Raw genomic sequence first — 19,334 nt, forward strand, 5'->3', positions numbered from 1 at the left:
GTCGTATAATTAGAAACACTTTTTTTTTTTTTTTTCCCTTGTAGGCAGACGAGCATACGGCCCACCTGATGGTGAGTGGTTACCGTCGCCCATGGACTTCAGCAATGCCAGGGGCAGAGCCAAGCCGCTGCCTACAGGACCAACGGTTCTTAAAATTATGTAAGATACTTCACCGCAACCGTTTTTATTTTGAAATTAAACAATAAGTAGGACAATATGTTCAACGATTAATCATTTATTAGAATAAACAATATAAATCCCACTACACAAGTGTAGTTTCAATATTACATTACGGACAAACATTTAAATCAGTCTTAAGGCATAAACAATAATGGTCAACTAATTAAAAACAACAACAAAAAAGTATTTTTTTTATTATTATTAAGTGTTAGTAATTAGTATTGTTATTTACAAAATAGCTACTATCCACAGACTACTAATAGTTATAATTAATATTTAGTGGCGTATTCCTTATTTTCAATAACAGCACTTCAACGACGCGATGTGGCATTGATTCAATCAATTTCATACATTTTTCTAGCGGATTTAATTCCATACTTCCAAATGCTTCATATAATATAATTCGTTTTTGACTGGTGTTACGTTTTTTTAAGACTTTCTTTTTAACAATATACCAGAGATTTTCTATCGGGTTTAAATACGAACTATTTGTTGGCCAGTTTAAAACCGATATACGCTGTTCGCTAAGGAAACATTTGATGCTATTGGCCGGGTGTTTAGGGTCATTATCATGCTCAAAGATCCAGGTTTACAGCCAAATGATCCTGGGAAGGGAATCCTGGGTAGGGAATCCTCTGTGTGCTCTAAGATATATTTGTATTACCATTGATCCATTGTACCATCTATCTTCCGAACGGGTCCAAGTCCACAACCGGAAAAAAACCCCAAACTTCAATGTTACCGCCACCGTGTTTGACTATTCTCCTTGCGTATTTATAATTAAAAACATTGTTTAAAGGACGTCTAAGACAGGTCTTTCAATCGCATTTTACCATAATTCTTATTATGTCATCTGAAAAGAACGCTTTTTTTCATTCTCGTACCGTCCAATTAACATATTTCTTAGCGAATAATAATAGCTTCTCTTGGTGTTACTTGGTAAGAAGCACTCACTACCTTTCGAGAGGTTCTTCCAAACAATTTAGTTTCCACTAATCTTCGGCGTATCGGTCTTGACGAGATGTTTCTGGGGTCATAAGGCGAAAACACTTCATTTTTAATCTGGTTGGAACCATTGGGTCTTTTTTAGCAACACGAACGATTAGATATTCCCTGGGAGGGGTTTTTCTTGACCGAGCCTTTCTAATAACATTTTCAACAGTTCCATGTGTTTTATAATTATCAATTGCATTATAAACTTTCTTAACAGAACAATTTAAATGGTCAGCTATTCTTCTGTACGCCCACTTATGATCTATATGTAAATTAACAATTATTTGCCTAGTTGACGTGTCACAACTTTTCTTTTTGAACATTTTGAACAAAATAAAATTCAGATTAAATTTTGAATTGCCGCCAAAAATAATAGAAAAAGCCAAGAAAGAAATGTTATTCTCTAATTTTTTTTTTTTTTTTTTTTATGATTGAAAGTTTACTGGTGGCCCGAAGGCCTTTCCAGTTTCACCAGGACACGTCTCTAATTTCAAAACAAGAACGAGGTATGGATGCTTTTTTAAAATGTCTCTACTTAGACGTCCAAGCGACCAGTAACAGGAAATAAACTCCAACATGTGTAAAACTTATTTTGTAATTAAAAGTAAGATATGTTTAATATTTTATGCATTTAATGAGTTTTTAATTCGAGTGGCTATATTATTGCATGATTATTAATTATTGAATGTGTATATTTTTTACGAAGTGTTTCTAAATATATGACTACTACTGTATATACTTACCAATTTAGGTTATTTTGGATATCGGGTGTAGAGCCGCCTCACACATCTTTATTGCACCGAATGAATACGTGTGATTGTTTTACGTCCACTGTCGATGTTTTTAGGCGTTCCAAGTACCGGTCATCGTTCAAGACATGCAACTTACAGACATGACCCACTGAGTTTCTCGCCGGATTTTCCTAGTGAGTCGCGGTTACGATCCGGTGGTAGATTTAGCGAAGTACTGCTCTTGCTAGGGACGATGTTAGTGATTCCATGCCGAATGTTCCATGTTAGTGAATACCATTTCGAGCCCCATGAGCTTGTACACCAGTTATGGGGAACCCACATTGATCCCTCGAGGATACTGGCAGCTAGCTAGACAAAACCAAGGTTTGCGGTAGAACGAAATTGGACTATGGTTACTACTAATGTGATATCCGATATGTATATAAATTAAAGAACTGTACGAGTGTTTACTTGCCGTCAACAAAATGTGGCTGGTCAGCATAAGCCGTGGAATTTTTGATCTTGGCATATTAGCTCGGAGCGTCAACGGAATCTAAAAATTAAATTATTATGACACTTATGAAATCATATACCTCTCTTCTGGTCATTCCCTCAATGCTGAGGATCGTGACTGTATGTCAATCTTCTCCACTCGGTCCGGATCTGCGCCATATGTACCACTCCCTGTATCTGGCCACCAGTCACTTCCTTGAGTTGGTCCACCCATCTAGCTGGCGCTCTTCCTGTGAAATGGAGGGGAAGCACGCTAGAGGAAGAGCGCCATCATATACCTAGCTCTACTAAAATTCCAATAAGCTGATAGTTTGTGCATGCAACATTTCATAGCTTGGTAGGCTGAGATGTAAAGTGGAACACACACAGTTCACTTTCACATCACTAATAATACTAGCTAGCTTATAAAACTGTATAATTTCATCGTTGTTGAAGTCTAGAAAATGTTAAAAGCAGGTATTTTCGTGCATCGTTAGGTAATCGTGTCGTGTTTTATGTAAATTTGCGAAATGAAGCCGCCATGAAATTGCAATGGCCAAAAATATTTTAATATTTAAATAACCTAATGCGATTTTTTTTTCAATGTTTAATCTCATATTTCACACTTTGAAGGTGCGTGCATGTTAAATACCCGTGTGCTAAGGCCTAATTAAAGCCTCGTACTAAGAGACAGAAATAAATTTTCGAAAAAAAAAAAAGAACTTTATTGTATATTAGATAAGGCTATATAATCAAATAATAGCCCATTCTCTTTATATAATTATCGTACGCGTAATCTTTACGTTCATATTATGCTTATACTAATAGCAGTTGCATAATTAAAATAATAAGATATGGATTAAAATGTGCAGCTACTTTATGCATATATAAACGGACGGAGTGTCTTCATTATGTGTAATGAGTGTCGGACAAGATGATGTATGTTCATCGTGTCAACATAGGAACGAAAGTTGGTACCATAACGTTGTGATATAACAGTATCCGCGTATATTTGTATATGAATATAACTGGGACCACAGTGCTATAAATGAACAGTATGGCATTTTATTTCGCAAATATCACTGTTTTGTTAAATTCTCTTTCCGATTCCTAGGCGGGGTCGTTTTTGTTTTTCTATTTGTAAATATTATAACTATTGGTCAAATTCATACTTACTTGGAGTGTTGAAATACGGCCGGTTAATATTATTTCATTGTATTTTAATATCTGTGACTTTGATAAATTTTTTTTTTTTTTGCCCTTGTAGGCAGACGAGCATACGGCCCACCTGATGGTGAGTGGTTACCGTCGCCCATGGACTTCAGCAATGCCAGGGGCAGAGCCAAGCCGCTGCCTACCGCTTAATACTCTCCACAAGCCTCGTTTGAAGAAGGACATGTCATAGCGCTCGGGAAACACCGTGGAGGGGAGCTCATTCCATAGCCGGATGGTACGTGGCAAAAAAGATCTCTGGAAACGCACTGTGGATGACCGCAGTGGCTCCAGGTAGTATGGATGAACTCTACTCCGGTGGCGGGCGGTGCGATGGTAAAAACGAGATGCCGGTATCATCTCGAACAATTCCTCAGAGCACTCCCCATGGAACATACGGTACAGAATACAAAGGGAACCGAAGTCCCTCCGCAGACCCAGAGGTGTCTTTAAAAACTACGTGCTAATGTAAATTGTGAGGTAGTAGTTGATATAGTAGTCGCACGTTAAGTCTCCCCTTGAATATAGTAAATTAAACTATATCTGAGAAAGTTTCAATTTAAGTAAATTTCTACATTGCACATTTAATAGCTCCAAACTAGAATTTCCTTCTGTGTTATTGTAAGAAGCAGGCTGTGCTAGACCTCGAATATTAGATACTGACTAGCATAGGAAACTGAAACCAGACCCGTTTTAAAGTAGCCAGATTTTGTAGGCTTATTAGATCAACGAGGCACTAAGCTAAGCGATAGTTTATTCGTGGCCGTAACAAGCGGTATGGTGGTAACTATTGTGCAGCTTACAATACATCTTACCATCAGTAAAGGCCGATTGGCGATTGCAGTATGATGGTATAATTTTTTCTTTACCTATTCGCTGATAGGTGAGCTCACGGGTTCAACCTAAGAGAATTTGGTCAGTCCTGTCAAGAGCAGTTTTTCGCAAGCCTACGACCGGATCGGCATCGCGAATCACTGAGGAGATCCGGCGAGAAACTCAGTGGGTCTGGTATAATACTCACAGAATTCTGACGCTCATTATCCGGTGAATTCCTTAGTTGCCTTTCACGACGCACATGGTAAAAGGTGAGATAGTGCTAAAATTCGATGTTATTATTAATCAATTAGCGATTAATTAGCTATAGTCACATCAGATTGTGACTGGTTTTGACTAGTAAATAAAAGTAGAGCACATATCACAGAATATCAACTTATTTTCCTATTTTATTTCCTTTTTACTGTATCTGTTGACTACTTCGATATCAAAACGCGTGAATGTCGTCAACCAACTTGATGCTTAATTGGTAATCTTAATTGTATTGCGTATAACGTGTGATTTGTAAACAAATCACATAATCATATCAATCAAATCATAAAAACATTTTGTTCTGTGCTCTCCTGGAGAGGCGTGAAATGTTAACTATAATCCAGAGTTCTATTATCTTAATTAATATATTTAATAAAGAGTTTGGCTGTGTTGTGCCTATCAAAAATAGCACTATCTTTTATCATGTGGGTCGTGATAGGCAACTAAGGAATTCACCGGATAATGATCGGCAGAATTCTATGAGTATTATACCATCTATCAGACCCACTAAGTTTCTCACTGGATCTTCTGTGTGGGTCGCGATTCCAATCCTATCGTAGACTTTAAACAAATCACACGTGATTTTGCCCCCCTTTTCGACGCCCGCAGGAAAACACGGAGTGATCCTAGTCTCTCCTGACCGTAGTTATTTTAATATTGTTGTTTACCAACATTATGTTCTATACTGAATATTATTATATTGTACGTCGGTGGGAGCGTGGCGCCGGCGCAAGCAGTGAAAGTGTACTCGTATCTTGCCTGCGGTTTCACCGTAGTTCTTTGCGGCATGTCTTCCATCTGATCTCCGATATCTGCTTTTATTTTATTTTAGTCGTAAAATCGTTTACGTGAAGTATGAATAAACTAGTACGAACTTTATTTTTCACGTCGGCTGTAACGGAATCATAATCGAAAAGGAAGACGGCTTATAACTGAATATTTTTAAGGCACCTAACTGCTAACAAAATAAGTCTAGTTACATCATAATACATTAATGGCATTAAAATTTTATACAAAGATGACATGTGAGAATCGTTGCTTGAAACTAATGCGGATGTTGGTGATGCATAGCGTTCAATGTAACATTATTTAAAAATGAAGATTTTACATACAAATCCTCGTTATCATGCGGCCCCATGAAATATGATTTTATTAAAACATCGAATATTTGTATTTAATTTTGGTACTACAAATTTCGATATTTTTTAGCCATGATGTTATAGATGTCTGGGTTTATGTAATTAATTAAAGCAATTATGTGCTACTATTAAACTACTGGTTTATGTATGAATTGTCACACCTAAGGTAACAACAGAAAATACTTACTGAACTTTCCTTCAGAGCTAGCAGGGTTTTTGTGTACATGTACCGGAATAAATCATCTTTTTTCACGTGATACAAACTAAGTTCAGCACCACAGAAATAGTTATAAGTTGTTAGATTAATGTCGAGTGGTTCATGTGTTTTTATTAGAGCGAATAGAATTGCGTAATTGAAGACACTCATCCATGTGAAACTTCCAACTTACGTTTATGCCTTTGCCTTGTGTGAAGTTTTGTAACATTTTTTTTTTAGAAATGGACTGGATCAACAAAGTACCAAGAAACTGAAAAGTTTATTTTAAAAGCTTATATTTAATATTATAGTTAAAAGTCTCGATGAAGAATTTTCACTCATAAAATTAAATCAAAGACTAAAAAACAGATTGATTTTAAAAGTAGAGTAATTGAACTGTTTCTTGTTATTTCTATAGTTTTGTTTACATTAAATAATTAAAAACTTTTAGTCAATTTTTTTGTGTATCTCAGGAATGCGGACAAGATAGGACTATCATAACAACTATCATTACACTGCACAATTGTCTCATATGTAAGATAGGGATTATTTAAATTCATATTATGGTAAATATGGTAGTTTCGACAGTTGTTGTTTTTTGTATTGTAGGTTATCAATTATGTGTAATTTTCAGATGCCTGATGAAGGTCTAATAAAAGACCGAAACGTTGCTAAAATAATAATGTAATTTGTTATGATAGTCCTATCTTGTCCACATTCCTGAGATACACAAAAAATATTTTATAATAATTATGGACGACAATATTGATAATACTTTTAGTCAATGTTCGAGACTTACTTATACGTAACGACTTTAAAAATGTCGGTTACAAAAGCAAAACATTTTTTTAAGGCGGAACTTACAAAGAGAACACAAGAAAAGAAATAGTGACGAGATTCTGTTTATTTTTGAGCAGTATTAATAAGTAGAAAGACCGAGTTAATGCTCACAGCTCTATACAAGCTTTTCGATTAGTCAGGATGGTACAACGTTAACATTATCCGGCTTTAGTGATGATTCGATTGGGTCTTAACTATGGAGGAATAACAACTATATTTTTGTGAAAAAGTTATAAAGGCACCTCGACTTGAGTGTACCAAAATACGATTCGTGAGGTGATCCATACTATCTACTCCTTACTGCCTACTCTATAGATCTATACTACCTGGAGCCACTACGTTCATCCACAGTGCGTTTTCAGACATCTTTTTTGCCACGTACCATCCGGCTTTGGAATGAGCTCCCTTCCACGGTGTTTCCCGAGTGCTATGACATATCTTTATTCAAACGAGGCTTGTGGAGAGTATTAAACGGTAGGCAGCGGCTTGGCTCTGCCCCTGGCATTGCTGAAGTCCATGGGCGACGGTACCCACTCACTTTAAGGTGGGCCGTATACTCGTCTGCCTATACGGCAATAAAAAAAGATTATGGCTCCTAACAGCACCGTGTGCAAAATTAAAGCTCCTTTTCCGGTTTGTAGTTTGGGCTATGTCCAGCACTGTGAATACTAATAAAAATAACATATGCATTAACCAAAGATGGTTCCATCAGGACTCGACAGTGAGTCATGAAGCTTAATCCACCTAAATGTGGTTGAAAAGATGTTTTTTTTTCCTTTGACAGAACTGAGAACTTTTAGAGATAGTGCTAATGATAAATAAGTAATTTCGAGCCGCTAAAACATTAAAAGAGATTGGCAGAGGCGAATTTTCCCACGAAGTAAGTGCGTGTTTCAATCGATATCTGCCAGCAAAGACTACGAGATATAGTAAATGATAGAACCTTTACATTTTAAAATGCTATTTTTGCGATTTTATGTTATAGTTATGGTACATAAAATTTTCACGTAATAGAGAGAAATATGTTATTCTTGGTACGAGAAATGTGTTACGAATAATGAGATAAGACATAAAATAACAAGTTGTTTAGGATCCAATCAAAATTCTTAAAATTTTCTTTTCTTTTAATATTTTGATCTAGCTTACTGTGAAAATGTGTACACTCTATTGTTATTTTCTCAATGACATTATTTTTTTATTATACACATTTTCATTGAATGGGATTTCAATTTAAATAAATAAATACATTTTATTTATATTTTTTTTAGAATAAACTAAGTACATAATAATATAAAATTTGAAACAACGCACAGACGCGTGTATATTGTACGTTCACGATTTTAGAAAGAGGTGAATACAAAGGAGTAGAGGTTCAAGTCAAATACAATATGACAAAGCTTTAAGAGGTAAAATACAATGCCGAAGGAGTTTTTTTTATTTTATTTTTATTCTTTATTAGAGCCATACACCTATGAGACGAAGGAGTTAAAATTGGTAATGACATTGGATAAATGACAATGTTTTTCATGTGATGTATCTTGTGCAGGTGGCACTAGCGGCGGGTGGCGGGTGACGGCACTGGCTCGACAGCGGAGCGTGGTGCCGAGATGAGCGGTGTGCTGAATGGGCCTCCGCCGCTGTCCGCCGCTGAGGCGCTCTCCTCGTTGCTGTGGCAGCCGTACGAGTGTCGGTCGCCGCCCTTCGCTCGCTCCCGCACTGATGGCGCTCTCGCGACCGCGACCGACTTCAGAGTCGGCGATGGCGGGGGGGACGCCGGGGACGCGCTCCAGTCGCCGAACGGCGGTCGACATGCGCGCGCGTCGTTTAGCGCGATTACATCCCGCCACGAGATGCGGCTGCCTGTGCCGGCGCCCGCGCCTCTACGAAAATCGGATTCGGTCTCGGTGCGCGTTCCGGGTGAACCGAGCCGACTCAACGTGTCCAGTGTGAACATAGTGCAGGTTCAGGATGAGCCTTCGGGTTGTAATGTGAACAGTGCTGTGCAGACCGAGAGGGAGAGGAATGTTGTCAGCGCGGAGTGTCAAACGGAGGAGCCGGCCCGGAGACGTCGCGCGCGGCGTGCTCGTGCGCCCCGGGTACCTGAGTTGGTGGAGAGCGTGCCTCCGCCACCGTATAGCACGTTGCCGCCACCGCACCCGGTGCCGGTCCCGCTTCCAGTGCATCCACCGCCGGCGCCCATCATCGCGCCGCATCCGCCCGCTCACCGCTTTCCCTTCCAGCCAATTCCACTCAGGTGCGGATCCATTAACAATACATCGTAAATCTCAATCGTACGGCACCGTAAATGCAACCTATTGACATTAACTGATGCGTCTTGGTGATTGCATTCACTCTGTTTTAACTTTGACTCAATAGGAAAGATAAATATTTTTCACTGCTTTACAATACTTTTAGTTAGATTATCCTATATTTTTTAGATATTGTGGGTTAAATGCTCATTCCAAATTTGTAATGTATGCAACTTACAAAAATAAGTTAATCATTTTACATAATTTTTATTGATATCTTGTAGTTTTTTCTAGGTACATATTATACATATCTGCCTACTAGCATTTTAATGTTTGGCTTAAAATCTAGATTCCGAAATCTACATAATGCAAATGACATTTCGGTCTGAAGCTTGTTTACAAATTTTTTGCCACTAAATGATGTTTTGTCGAGTCGAATCGCAAACAGAAAGTTAATTTCAAAAGTAGAACGGATCCGGTAGTTTGGAATCGAAAGCTGCCTAAAAACGACTTCAACTACCTGATGACTTAAAAGCGTTCTTTTCAACTAAAGCTATATATGCAGCTATAATTTAATTAGGAAAATGATTTTTTTTTAATTTTTATGTTAACATCTTAGTAATTTATTTATTTCATAGGTATGTCCTAGAAATTGTATCTAGTTGCAAAAATTTATTGCCTTTTAAATTCGTCTGTTAAATCTCAATATAAATGTTTTACTCGATAGTTCGCTAGTGCGGGACAACATTCAAAATTGTTAATTATTAGAGCTTCAATTTCCGTTCTATATAAATTACCTATATTGATTTAATGAAATTTCTGGTGATCTTAAAACAACGTATTCTTATTTTGTACTTGCACTGTAATATTAGAATCAGAAAATCTTCTTTATATCCTGAAGTAAATTAATGTCACAAAAGTTGGCAGAAATAATAAACTAATTGAAATTATTAAATTTTCAGTCATGACAAAAAAGTACATATACCTACTATTCTTCTTGTAGCTTTTATAATCTTTTAAGCTAGTTGAGTACCGGTAAAATGGGGCGATTAGGGATTGACAGGCGAATCGGGAAAAAACCGGGAAAATCTTTCGACGCTCAATATGAGTTTTATATTCGTTGCAAAATCTTCCATTTTTTGTAGTTTAATAGTAGAATGTTGAAAGTTCACAAAACAACTCTGAATATGCATGATAATAGCTGCTAACTTATAAAAAATCGCGTTTCAAATTAACTTCCTGTGGTGGTCATTATTTTAGTGCTAGAAACTTTGCTCTCTTTTATTTATTTGATAATAATAGAAGACGACTATGATTTATAAACGTTATTTAGTGTTTGAACCAGCATATATATTAAAGGTAAGTCTCAGTTGTTAATGGTTTTAATGTATTTGATTAAATAAAAATACATGTAAAAATCTGTTGTTTTTGGGGATATTGGGGACGTCTTAGGTACAAATAACAACGAAAAAGGGGTCAATTGGGATGAAAATACGTGAAATGGAAACGACCTAAGTATAAATAGGTACAGGTTTGTAGGGTTGTCTATGTAGTTATAACAATATTTTTTAAATTTGTTGGTAAAAATCTGGTTTATTCGAAGCGAAATTGGGAATAAGTCTTTATTTGAAATAGATAAGCAATTTAATATAAGTAAGTCGATTTTGCAGAGACATGTAACAAGATCAATGAAATCTCAAGGTGAACAAAAATGTCTAAGTAATACATAATAAAATATTTAATATTTGTTCAGAGTGGGGGTATTCATCTGATTAATCCATGGAATAACCGACACACCTAATCTCTTAACCCAGATAGAAATATCAGCACTGTCGATTGCACCTATAATTGAGGTGATGTCTGCCATGTACTTTTGTCAGTTTTTCAATTTTTTTTTATTGATGATCACTTTGTTGGTGCAACTAAATAAATAAATAAATTAAAACTATAAATAAAAATAAAAGTAGTGCCAACCCTAGGAAATTTCTCATTTCGTCCCAATTAACCGCAATTTTCGGGTAAATAGGGATTACACCTATTTTTGCATTTTTTGCTTAAACTGGAATGCTAGTTGCATAATTTTAAATTAGATAACAAAGATGCCCCCAAGACTCAATCATTTTGATCCTGATATAGCATTATATACATCAACAACTACCTTAAAATTGCTCATAAAGTTGGAATTTGTCCCTAATCGCCCCATTTTACGGTATTCCGGATATTTGATTGGAAGTGGCTGAATCGATGCGAATAATTCTTCTAAATTTATTTTGTGTTATCGTTGTTGGGAGCGAACACCGCTAGTTGAAAAAAAAAAAAACAAAAAGCTAATAAAATGACAATTTACATCAAATTTATTCTTAATTTGAAAACCTACTTTTTTAAACTCCACGAACAGTTAATTTATGGTTAGTTCGTAACTTTCGTCACCACACAATCAAATTCAGTGGAACATACAAAAAAAAATTACACATTCGCGACACGCAACGCTTTTTTTTATTTCAATTTGTAATTGTTGCGGTCATGCTACGTTTATATGGCCGCTAAGGTGGCCTCGTTATGTAAGCAGATTGTTTACACATACAATTTGTTTACTCAGCAAGGTCGTTCTGTGAAAAGTTGGGTGAGCGCCTGCAATGTTCAAGAGAGCCCATTGTTGTATGTCGCGATATTTTAGAGCGTAGAGACGCGCAAACTGATTTTCGAAATCGATAATTTTGAGGAGTTAAACAAAGAATTAGCACTGATAAAATTAACATTCACACTGCATTATCTTAATTTATGCTATTTTTAATGTATATTAATTGGTTATCGGAGTTTATAGTTATTACAACCTAGGTACAGCCACCCACCTACTTGAGACGGGACATTGAGTTTAAATCTCAATTGTATAATAATAAAGGCTGTTCCACCCATCAAATAAACGACAAATATAAATCGGTTGACAAACTAAAAATCTAATTATAAATTTTGAGCTATTTCAACGTGACGCCATACGCTGTTGGCTTGAACGTCTCGTGCGAAAAAGTGTTTTTACTATAAAAAATGGCATAATCACTGGGATATGTAGATGATAATCGTTTGTGTATACGAAATTATTGGTGGTAGGACCTCTTGTGAGTCCGCACGGGTAGGTACTACCACCCTGCCTATTTCTGCCGTGAAGCAGTAATGCGATTCGGTTTGAAGGGTGAGGCAGCCGTTGTAACTATACTGAGACCTTAGAACTTATATCTCAAGGTGGGTGGCGCATTTACGTCGTAGATGTCTATGGACTCCAGTAACCACTTAACACCAGGTGGGCTGTGAGCTAAACAACCATCTAAACAATAAAAAAAAAACGAAATCACCTACATTAGCTCGTTACAAAAATCAGCGATTCTTTTAAATCATAACTTGGCAGGACTTGCTTAACAATAGAATTTCCGGAATTCCATAGATTCTAATTGCAAACTAGGCGAGTCTAAGCATTCTGTTGATTTCTAATTAATAAGTATATAGCGTATGCATAGTGTAATAATAGACCTTAACAGGCGCGAATTTGGACTGCTGGTGCCATGTTATCGGTTGAGTCAACTATTACCAATTTCTGCCCCTAAGTAGTGATGCGTTGTGATTTTATAGTTAAGTTCGATGATTGTCTTGCAATTGCAATTGTATTGGTTACGTTTTTGTGCATCTGTGCTTACTATTGCCAACGAAGACCCTTAAATTCAAGCCAGAATGTACTTCTAGCGTGCAACAGTAAATCGAAAAGGTATTAAACGTATCAAAACTTCATGCAGACAAAAGGCCTGTTCTAAAATTAAATGAAACCGTCAAAGCAGTTTTAATAATGTCCACGAATCGCGAACGACATAGATAATAAATACTGTTTTAAAATATTAGCACAGCTATAAAAAAACCAACGTTGGTTTGTTGATTTTTAAAACTTCATAAATAGTTCGACCTCTTGATATTCAATTTCAGTTTTGTTAACAATAGTTTTCATCGTTAAATTTTATACGGACCATTTGAAAGGAACTCAAACATGCAGTTTTGTATGTTACTGGCACGAATTTGCTTTTACCGATTGGAATGTAATACGCTTTTTAAATATCATTGTTACCGTTAGCTAAATGATCAATTTGTTTATTAATAATATTTCTTCGACATGTATCCGATGCGCGCGGTGACGATTTCGTAGCTATGCTTGCAATACAACTTATTATAATTTTATAATTATAATAAGTTTATACTTTACGATTAATTTAAAGTAATTTTAGAAATTTGAAAGTTTGTATCTTCGAAAATTAGGTGTTTGTCTCTCAATCACGCAAAAATTCATGATCGTATTTGTATGATATTTCCGACAAATATTGCCTATAACTAACTATTTTAATACGTAGGATACTTTTTATTGTGTTAAATAACATGTGCTCAGACAACGCCTGGTATATCTGCTATAATAAATGCGAGTTTGTTCGCTGATTCGTCGTGGCTTTCTATACCAGTGGATTTGCAAATCAACCACTAGTTTACGGACCAAAGAGTGACATAAGAAACTCTTTATTATAACAATATTTCTGAATTAACGAATTCAACACGGGCAAAACCGAGAGGCACGTCTAGTCTGAAAATAATTACAAGTCACAATATAATCATAGGTACCCACCTACCTGCATACACGTGCTGTCTATAGTCTCCGATAATAGCTTAACACTGTGCTGAGTGCGAGTTTTTAACGTTCTCGATAGCGTAAAAGTTAACTCAGTATGCAGTTGGACGGGGAGGACACGGCGCAACACACGCTCGCCGAGTGTGTAGCTTGGGAGGAGCAGCGCTGTGTCCTCACAAATGAAGTAGGAAGCGATCTGTCGCTGCCGGCCGTAGTGCGGAGGATGGTCGGCAGCGCAGAGTCGTGGGACGCGGTGGTGTCCTTCTGCGAGGACGTGATGTCGCAGAAGGAAACTGCAGAACGGGAGAGGGAGATCTCGACTCCCTTCCCCGGCCGCAGAAGGCGCACCGGGCGTAGGACAAGGGCGGACAGCGCCCTTTTCCGCCCCCCATGAATGGGTCCAGGGGCGAGGGAAAGCCCTCGCCCCCTATTCGATGGGTAGTCCATGAGGATTTCCCCACGAAAAAAAAAAAAAAAAAAAAAAAAAAAGTATGCAGTTGGAACAGCGCCCCTAGCGACAAACGTAGGCAAACGTTCCAACTCCATACATAATTTGAGTTAACTTTTACGTTATCGAGAACGTCTAAAAACACGCACTAAGCACACAGGTTGACAGCGAGATCGTCTGCTCCAATTAAAACATTTATGCATTTTTAAAATTCGATCAACAATAATAATTGCATTCAGAGCCACTTAACCTCTAACTGCAGGCTCTGAGGCACCTGAAACAAGTACTCAAGTACAGTTAAAGCGTACTAAAGGTACTTGAATAAGTTCTTAGTTGTATAGTAAGCGACTGTGTGGTCGTTTCGGAACAGGTTCTGAGTCGGCCACATGGTGGAAAGTGGCGGCATGTAGGCTGCTCCAAGACAGAACTATAATCTCAAAATTTGTGTTTATTTTTATTCGATTATTAAGTCTAAATATAAATGAAAATAGTGCTAGTAGTTTGTTAAGCTGAAAAATATGTGTTCGCAGATCGATTTTATCAAGATTTTTGTGTAGGTTTTAGGTTTTTTTTTTCGTTCTATTTGACACTGGTATAAGATGTATGACATTACTTTTATTGTTTTGCTGCGTCAGTCAGCGTCATGCGTTCCACTTTGACGGGTAGCAAATCCGTTATTTTGATAAATTTGAGACTTGTGTCAGAACGTATTGTGGGTACACACGGAAATAATATGGCGCTTCAGTTTGAAGATTGTCATAGCCCTTGTATAGTACAATGAGACTGTGACCTCATGACTGGAGGTGGGTGTACGATATACGGATATACGAGTTATATACGGGTTTATAAACGATATTTACGACATGCCCAAAACCAGATAGACCGTCCTACATGATTACATCAATTAGTAAATTCCAAAAATTTTATCTAAAATCGTAATGGAAACTCTCTGATAATTCAATAACCAAATTCCTACAGTTCGAATTTCGATTGACTAGTTACGTGTTAGATCTAATCTCTAGATAACTCCATTAGTTTGGTTGCTAACAATCAAATCGGCTTACATGTGTGTGCCCTACATTACAAGTCCGTATGGGTCAACTCGATCTACACGCTCAAACTCAATGTGGAGCGATGCACATGTTTGAAACCGTTTATTTATTTTCATTTCACGGTTCATTGTCATCTTCAACTTTGTCTGCTACTTAACAAAAAGAAAACAAATCAAATCTCATCAATGTTTTTTTTACTACAAACTGAAATTCTATATTATTTATTTCAATAAGTCATGTAACATGATTATTGAAACCTAAACTTTACAACTGGTAACCATAAGGTCTACAGTGCTGCGAAGACGCAGCAAAAAGGTATTGGCAAAAATATAAGGAGTTGACATTTTTCTGAATTTATTCTCTAGATATATATTTAGTTACCCTGTTTTTATTTTCGTTCTTGATTTAACTCCCACAAAACATGCTAGTATTGAAAAATGATTTCTCTAGTAGTAAGCTAAACTGAACGGCTAATAATTAACTCAGTGTAGCCAGTGGTGATTATTACTCATCCGAGCGTAGTTGGGATAACCTCTTAAGCCACCAGCGATTAGGTAGGAAAAAAGTTGACGTTTAGGTCTATTGTTAGGTCATCTATACTAATATTATAAAGCGGAAGAGTTTGTTTGTTTGAACGCGCTAATCTCAGGAACTACTGGTCTGATTTGAAAAATTATTTCAGTGTCAGATAGCTTATTTATTGAGGAAGGCTATAGGCTATATAAAATCACGGTAAGACCAATGCAAGCGGAGCACCAATAAAGAATATTTCAAAATTGTTTTTTTTTCCCTTTTGAGAGCTTCCACTGCGTGCGCTATATAGTATAGCATTGGAACGACTAGTAGATTAGTATTTTAATTAATACCTGGATGCTTTGAAGTATAAAAATAAGAGTACAGCAAAACAAAACTAACGTTGATAATAAGTTAACAGGCCAGTACTATAAACATCGCTATAACTGATCTCTTTCAGACAACCGTTTTTATCCAGAGAAATTCTGAAAAAGATACAGCAGCTATGCTGTGATGTACTTACTATTATAAAAAAAAAATCAGAATAATCGATCAAAATAGACGAAGCCTTTAAACACAAATATAATAAATTTATACCTACCCACAAAAAGAATCAAGCTCGGAGGATTAATATATCCTGTTCAAATTTAAAGTAAGAGCAAAAGTGTTTTCTAGTGAACAGCGAAACGACGACACAACACTTTGACACCGAACGACCTGAGACTACTTCTAAACCTTTCACTTCCATTTTCGGTTCATTAACTTCGTCGTTGTTATAATATTCGAAGACTTGTTCGTTCGGATGACGTTTTAGCATTTTCAATTGGAAGGTTGCACATTTTTCGCTAATCCCTACAACGCGTAACTTAAACAGGAGCCCAGAGAATTTACCTTTGTCAGATTACATTTATTTTAACAAGAGCTACAGATATCTTATCTTATACCTTTAAACGAGCAATTCTTGTATATTAATATATACATACTTATATAATCTGAATCTCGGAAAGGGCTCAAACGATTTTCATAAAATTTAGTATACAGGGGATTTCGGGGGCGATAAATCGATCTAGCTACAATTTATTTTTAGAAAATGTTTTTTTATTCGTGTTTTCAATAATCAACTCTTCCCGACATCTATTGGCGAATAATAATACTATTTTTCTTAATTGAGGGCAACTAACCGTTTTAAAGACACAACAAGATGGCGTTATCAAAAAAAAAGGTCATCATCTAGTGTACATAATAATATGTCGTAAGCGAAACGTTACAATTAGAAACAAATGACAATTATTTCTTTATTATCTTACTAAGTGAATTAGATGTTATTCTAAAACATTTTTTTTATTGTGTAGAATGTAGATATAGAACACATATTGATAGATAGACATCACCTCGTGAATCTCCTCACCCATCTTGAGGCATGAGGTCAAAGTCTTAATTTTATGGTACAACGGCGGTCCCATCTATTAGACCGGAGGGCATGATTGCTTTGTGGCTGAAATAGATGCGGGCTGAAAATCTCGTGCAGGTTTATTGTACGGCTTATTACCAGTTAAAAAATACATAATAATATGTGTCTTTATAATGATTTGAAAAATCATGTCATCTATACTAAAATATAAATCTACAGTGGTTTTTACGGATGTTCCGTTATAATTACTGAACCATGCATCTGATTGACTTGAAACTTGGTATCCATGTAGAAAATACATGTACTTAATGGATAGGCTAATATTTATATGAGTATTGGACTCCCTACACCAGTTGCGGGGGCGTTAATGATGATAATCTTTGTGGGGGTGAAAAATAATAATGTTAATTTTAAATGCCCAGCAAAGCGGACGGGTACAGCTAGTTAATTCTAATATTAGTAGTTCCTGTAGTTTAATTCTTCTTAATATTTAGATAAAATTAGATTTTCGAATAAATCGTTTTTAAGCTTCACGGTGGCAAGGAGAGCTAGAATACCATCATATATACGGTTTCGTAATATCGTCTGTTTGTCCTCGAAAATATGTTTGTCGGTCAATATCGTTGCGTTTGCGAAATTTACGCGCGTTCCATGCGTCGTCGACTCTTGAGAAATTCGTTTGAACAGTTCGAATAGCACTAATGGATACACTGATATTTGAATGTATGAATTTATTCTACTATAAGATAAAACTAATAAAAAAGATTATGCGACTGTACTGTCTAATTTATATAAAATCTAAAAAACAATTTAATTACATACGAGAAGGTTATACGTTAGGTAGACTTGTTTTTTCTTTTATTGTGAATATTTCTATTTATTTAAAAAAAAGAAAATATTTGAGAGAAAACAAAAAGAAAAAAAAGCCCGCTGAGTTTGTTTCGCCGGTTCTTCTCAGGACTGTGGCTTTTTTTGGAACCGGTGGTAGAGTTAACATTGTTATTTGTATTTTGACATTCAACAAGTGTGTCATACTGACATCTAAGTTGAAATAAATGATTTTGAATTTGAATTTGAATTTGAATATATATATATATATTTTTTTATTGCTTTGATGTTTGGACGAGCTCACAGCCCACCTGGTGTTAAGTGGTTACTGGAACCCATGGACATCTACAACGTAAATGCGCCACCCACCTTGAGATATAAGTTCTAAGGTGTCAAGTATAGTTACAACGGCTGCCCCACCCTTCAAACCGAAACGCATTACTGCTTCACGGCAGAAATAGGCAGGGCGGTGGTACCTACCCGCGCGGACTCACAAGAGGTCCTACCACCAGTAAAAATGCTGGTTAAAGTATAATAGTTATTGAAATTAAAAAAAGATTAACTAAAAAGTCAGGACTTTGTCTACTACTGAGTGTTAGTAAAAAGAAATTTTTTAATGTTGTCCATGGGCTCACGGGCATTTTGTGCGTACTGGAGTCTGGACACATCATAGGGTGAATGTAGCTAACCAAATTAGCATATAAGCGTATTCTCTGTTGTTTTATCTAATCCTAGCTCTCGTGGTCAGAATGATGACCAGTGCCTATCTTTACCAAACTAATTTTTGGGTCTTAAGTTTTAATCACAAACACATTTAATCATGTAAACATGGGCTACTTATAAAACTTGGTGCTTGTTGTAGGATTTCAAACCGCATCAGTCGTCATAGCTATTAGGTCACGGGGACTTTTCTAGTTACTTGAACATTAAAAAAGGGAAGAGATATAATAAAATAATAATGTCAGAAGTGGGATTCGAACCCACGCCCACAGAAGTGGACTGCGACCTGAACGCAGCGCCTTAGACCGCTCGGCCATCCTGACTACGATGCACTAAGAGGAATATTCCCATCTAATTGTTGTCTTGATGTTTGTTTTCGCTCCTGGAATTTTCATTTTATAAATAAACATTATCCTCTAGAATATGAACAAGTGAAGTACGAACCTTGTTGAAGCACAATGCGTGCATGAAGTTTTGAGTTAAGTATTTAATTTTTTTATTTTGAGTAAAAAATAATTTCTGAAAGATATAATTTAATTAATTTATTTATTTATGTACACACAAAAAAGAAGACATAGTAATAGAAA

The 19,334-nt window shown here is 36.4% G+C and overlaps 1 protein-coding gene and 1 non-coding gene across 3 annotated transcripts in view; one reads left to right on the plus strand and one right to left on the minus strand.

Annotated features, from left to right (window-relative positions):
* LOC114240657 (uncharacterized) overlaps positions 1-19,334 on the plus strand; it is a 191,531-nt gene that overhangs the window by 55,460 nt on the left and 116,737 nt on the right. For both annotated transcript variants that reach the window (XM_028171284.2, XM_028171285.2), the window contains exon 2: positions 8,416-9,123. In XM_028171284.2, the coding sequence (XP_028027085.2) occupies positions 8,477-9,123 (647 nt within the window). In that variant the 5' untranslated portion in view covers positions 8,416-8,476. The remainder of the gene's footprint in view (positions 1-8,415; positions 9,124-19,334) is intronic.
* On the minus strand, positions 18,987-19,070 carry TRNAL-CAG (transfer RNA leucine (anticodon CAG)). Its single transcript has one exon. It is a non-coding gene; the product is annotated as a tRNA-Leu (tRNA).

The sequence above is a fragment of the Bombyx mandarina genome, chromosome 17 (assembly GCF_030267445.1).
Source record: "Bombyx mandarina strain Sakado chromosome 17, ASM3026744v2".
In the NCBI taxonomy this organism is placed as follows: domain Eukaryota; kingdom Metazoa; phylum Arthropoda; class Insecta; order Lepidoptera; family Bombycidae; genus Bombyx; species Bombyx mandarina.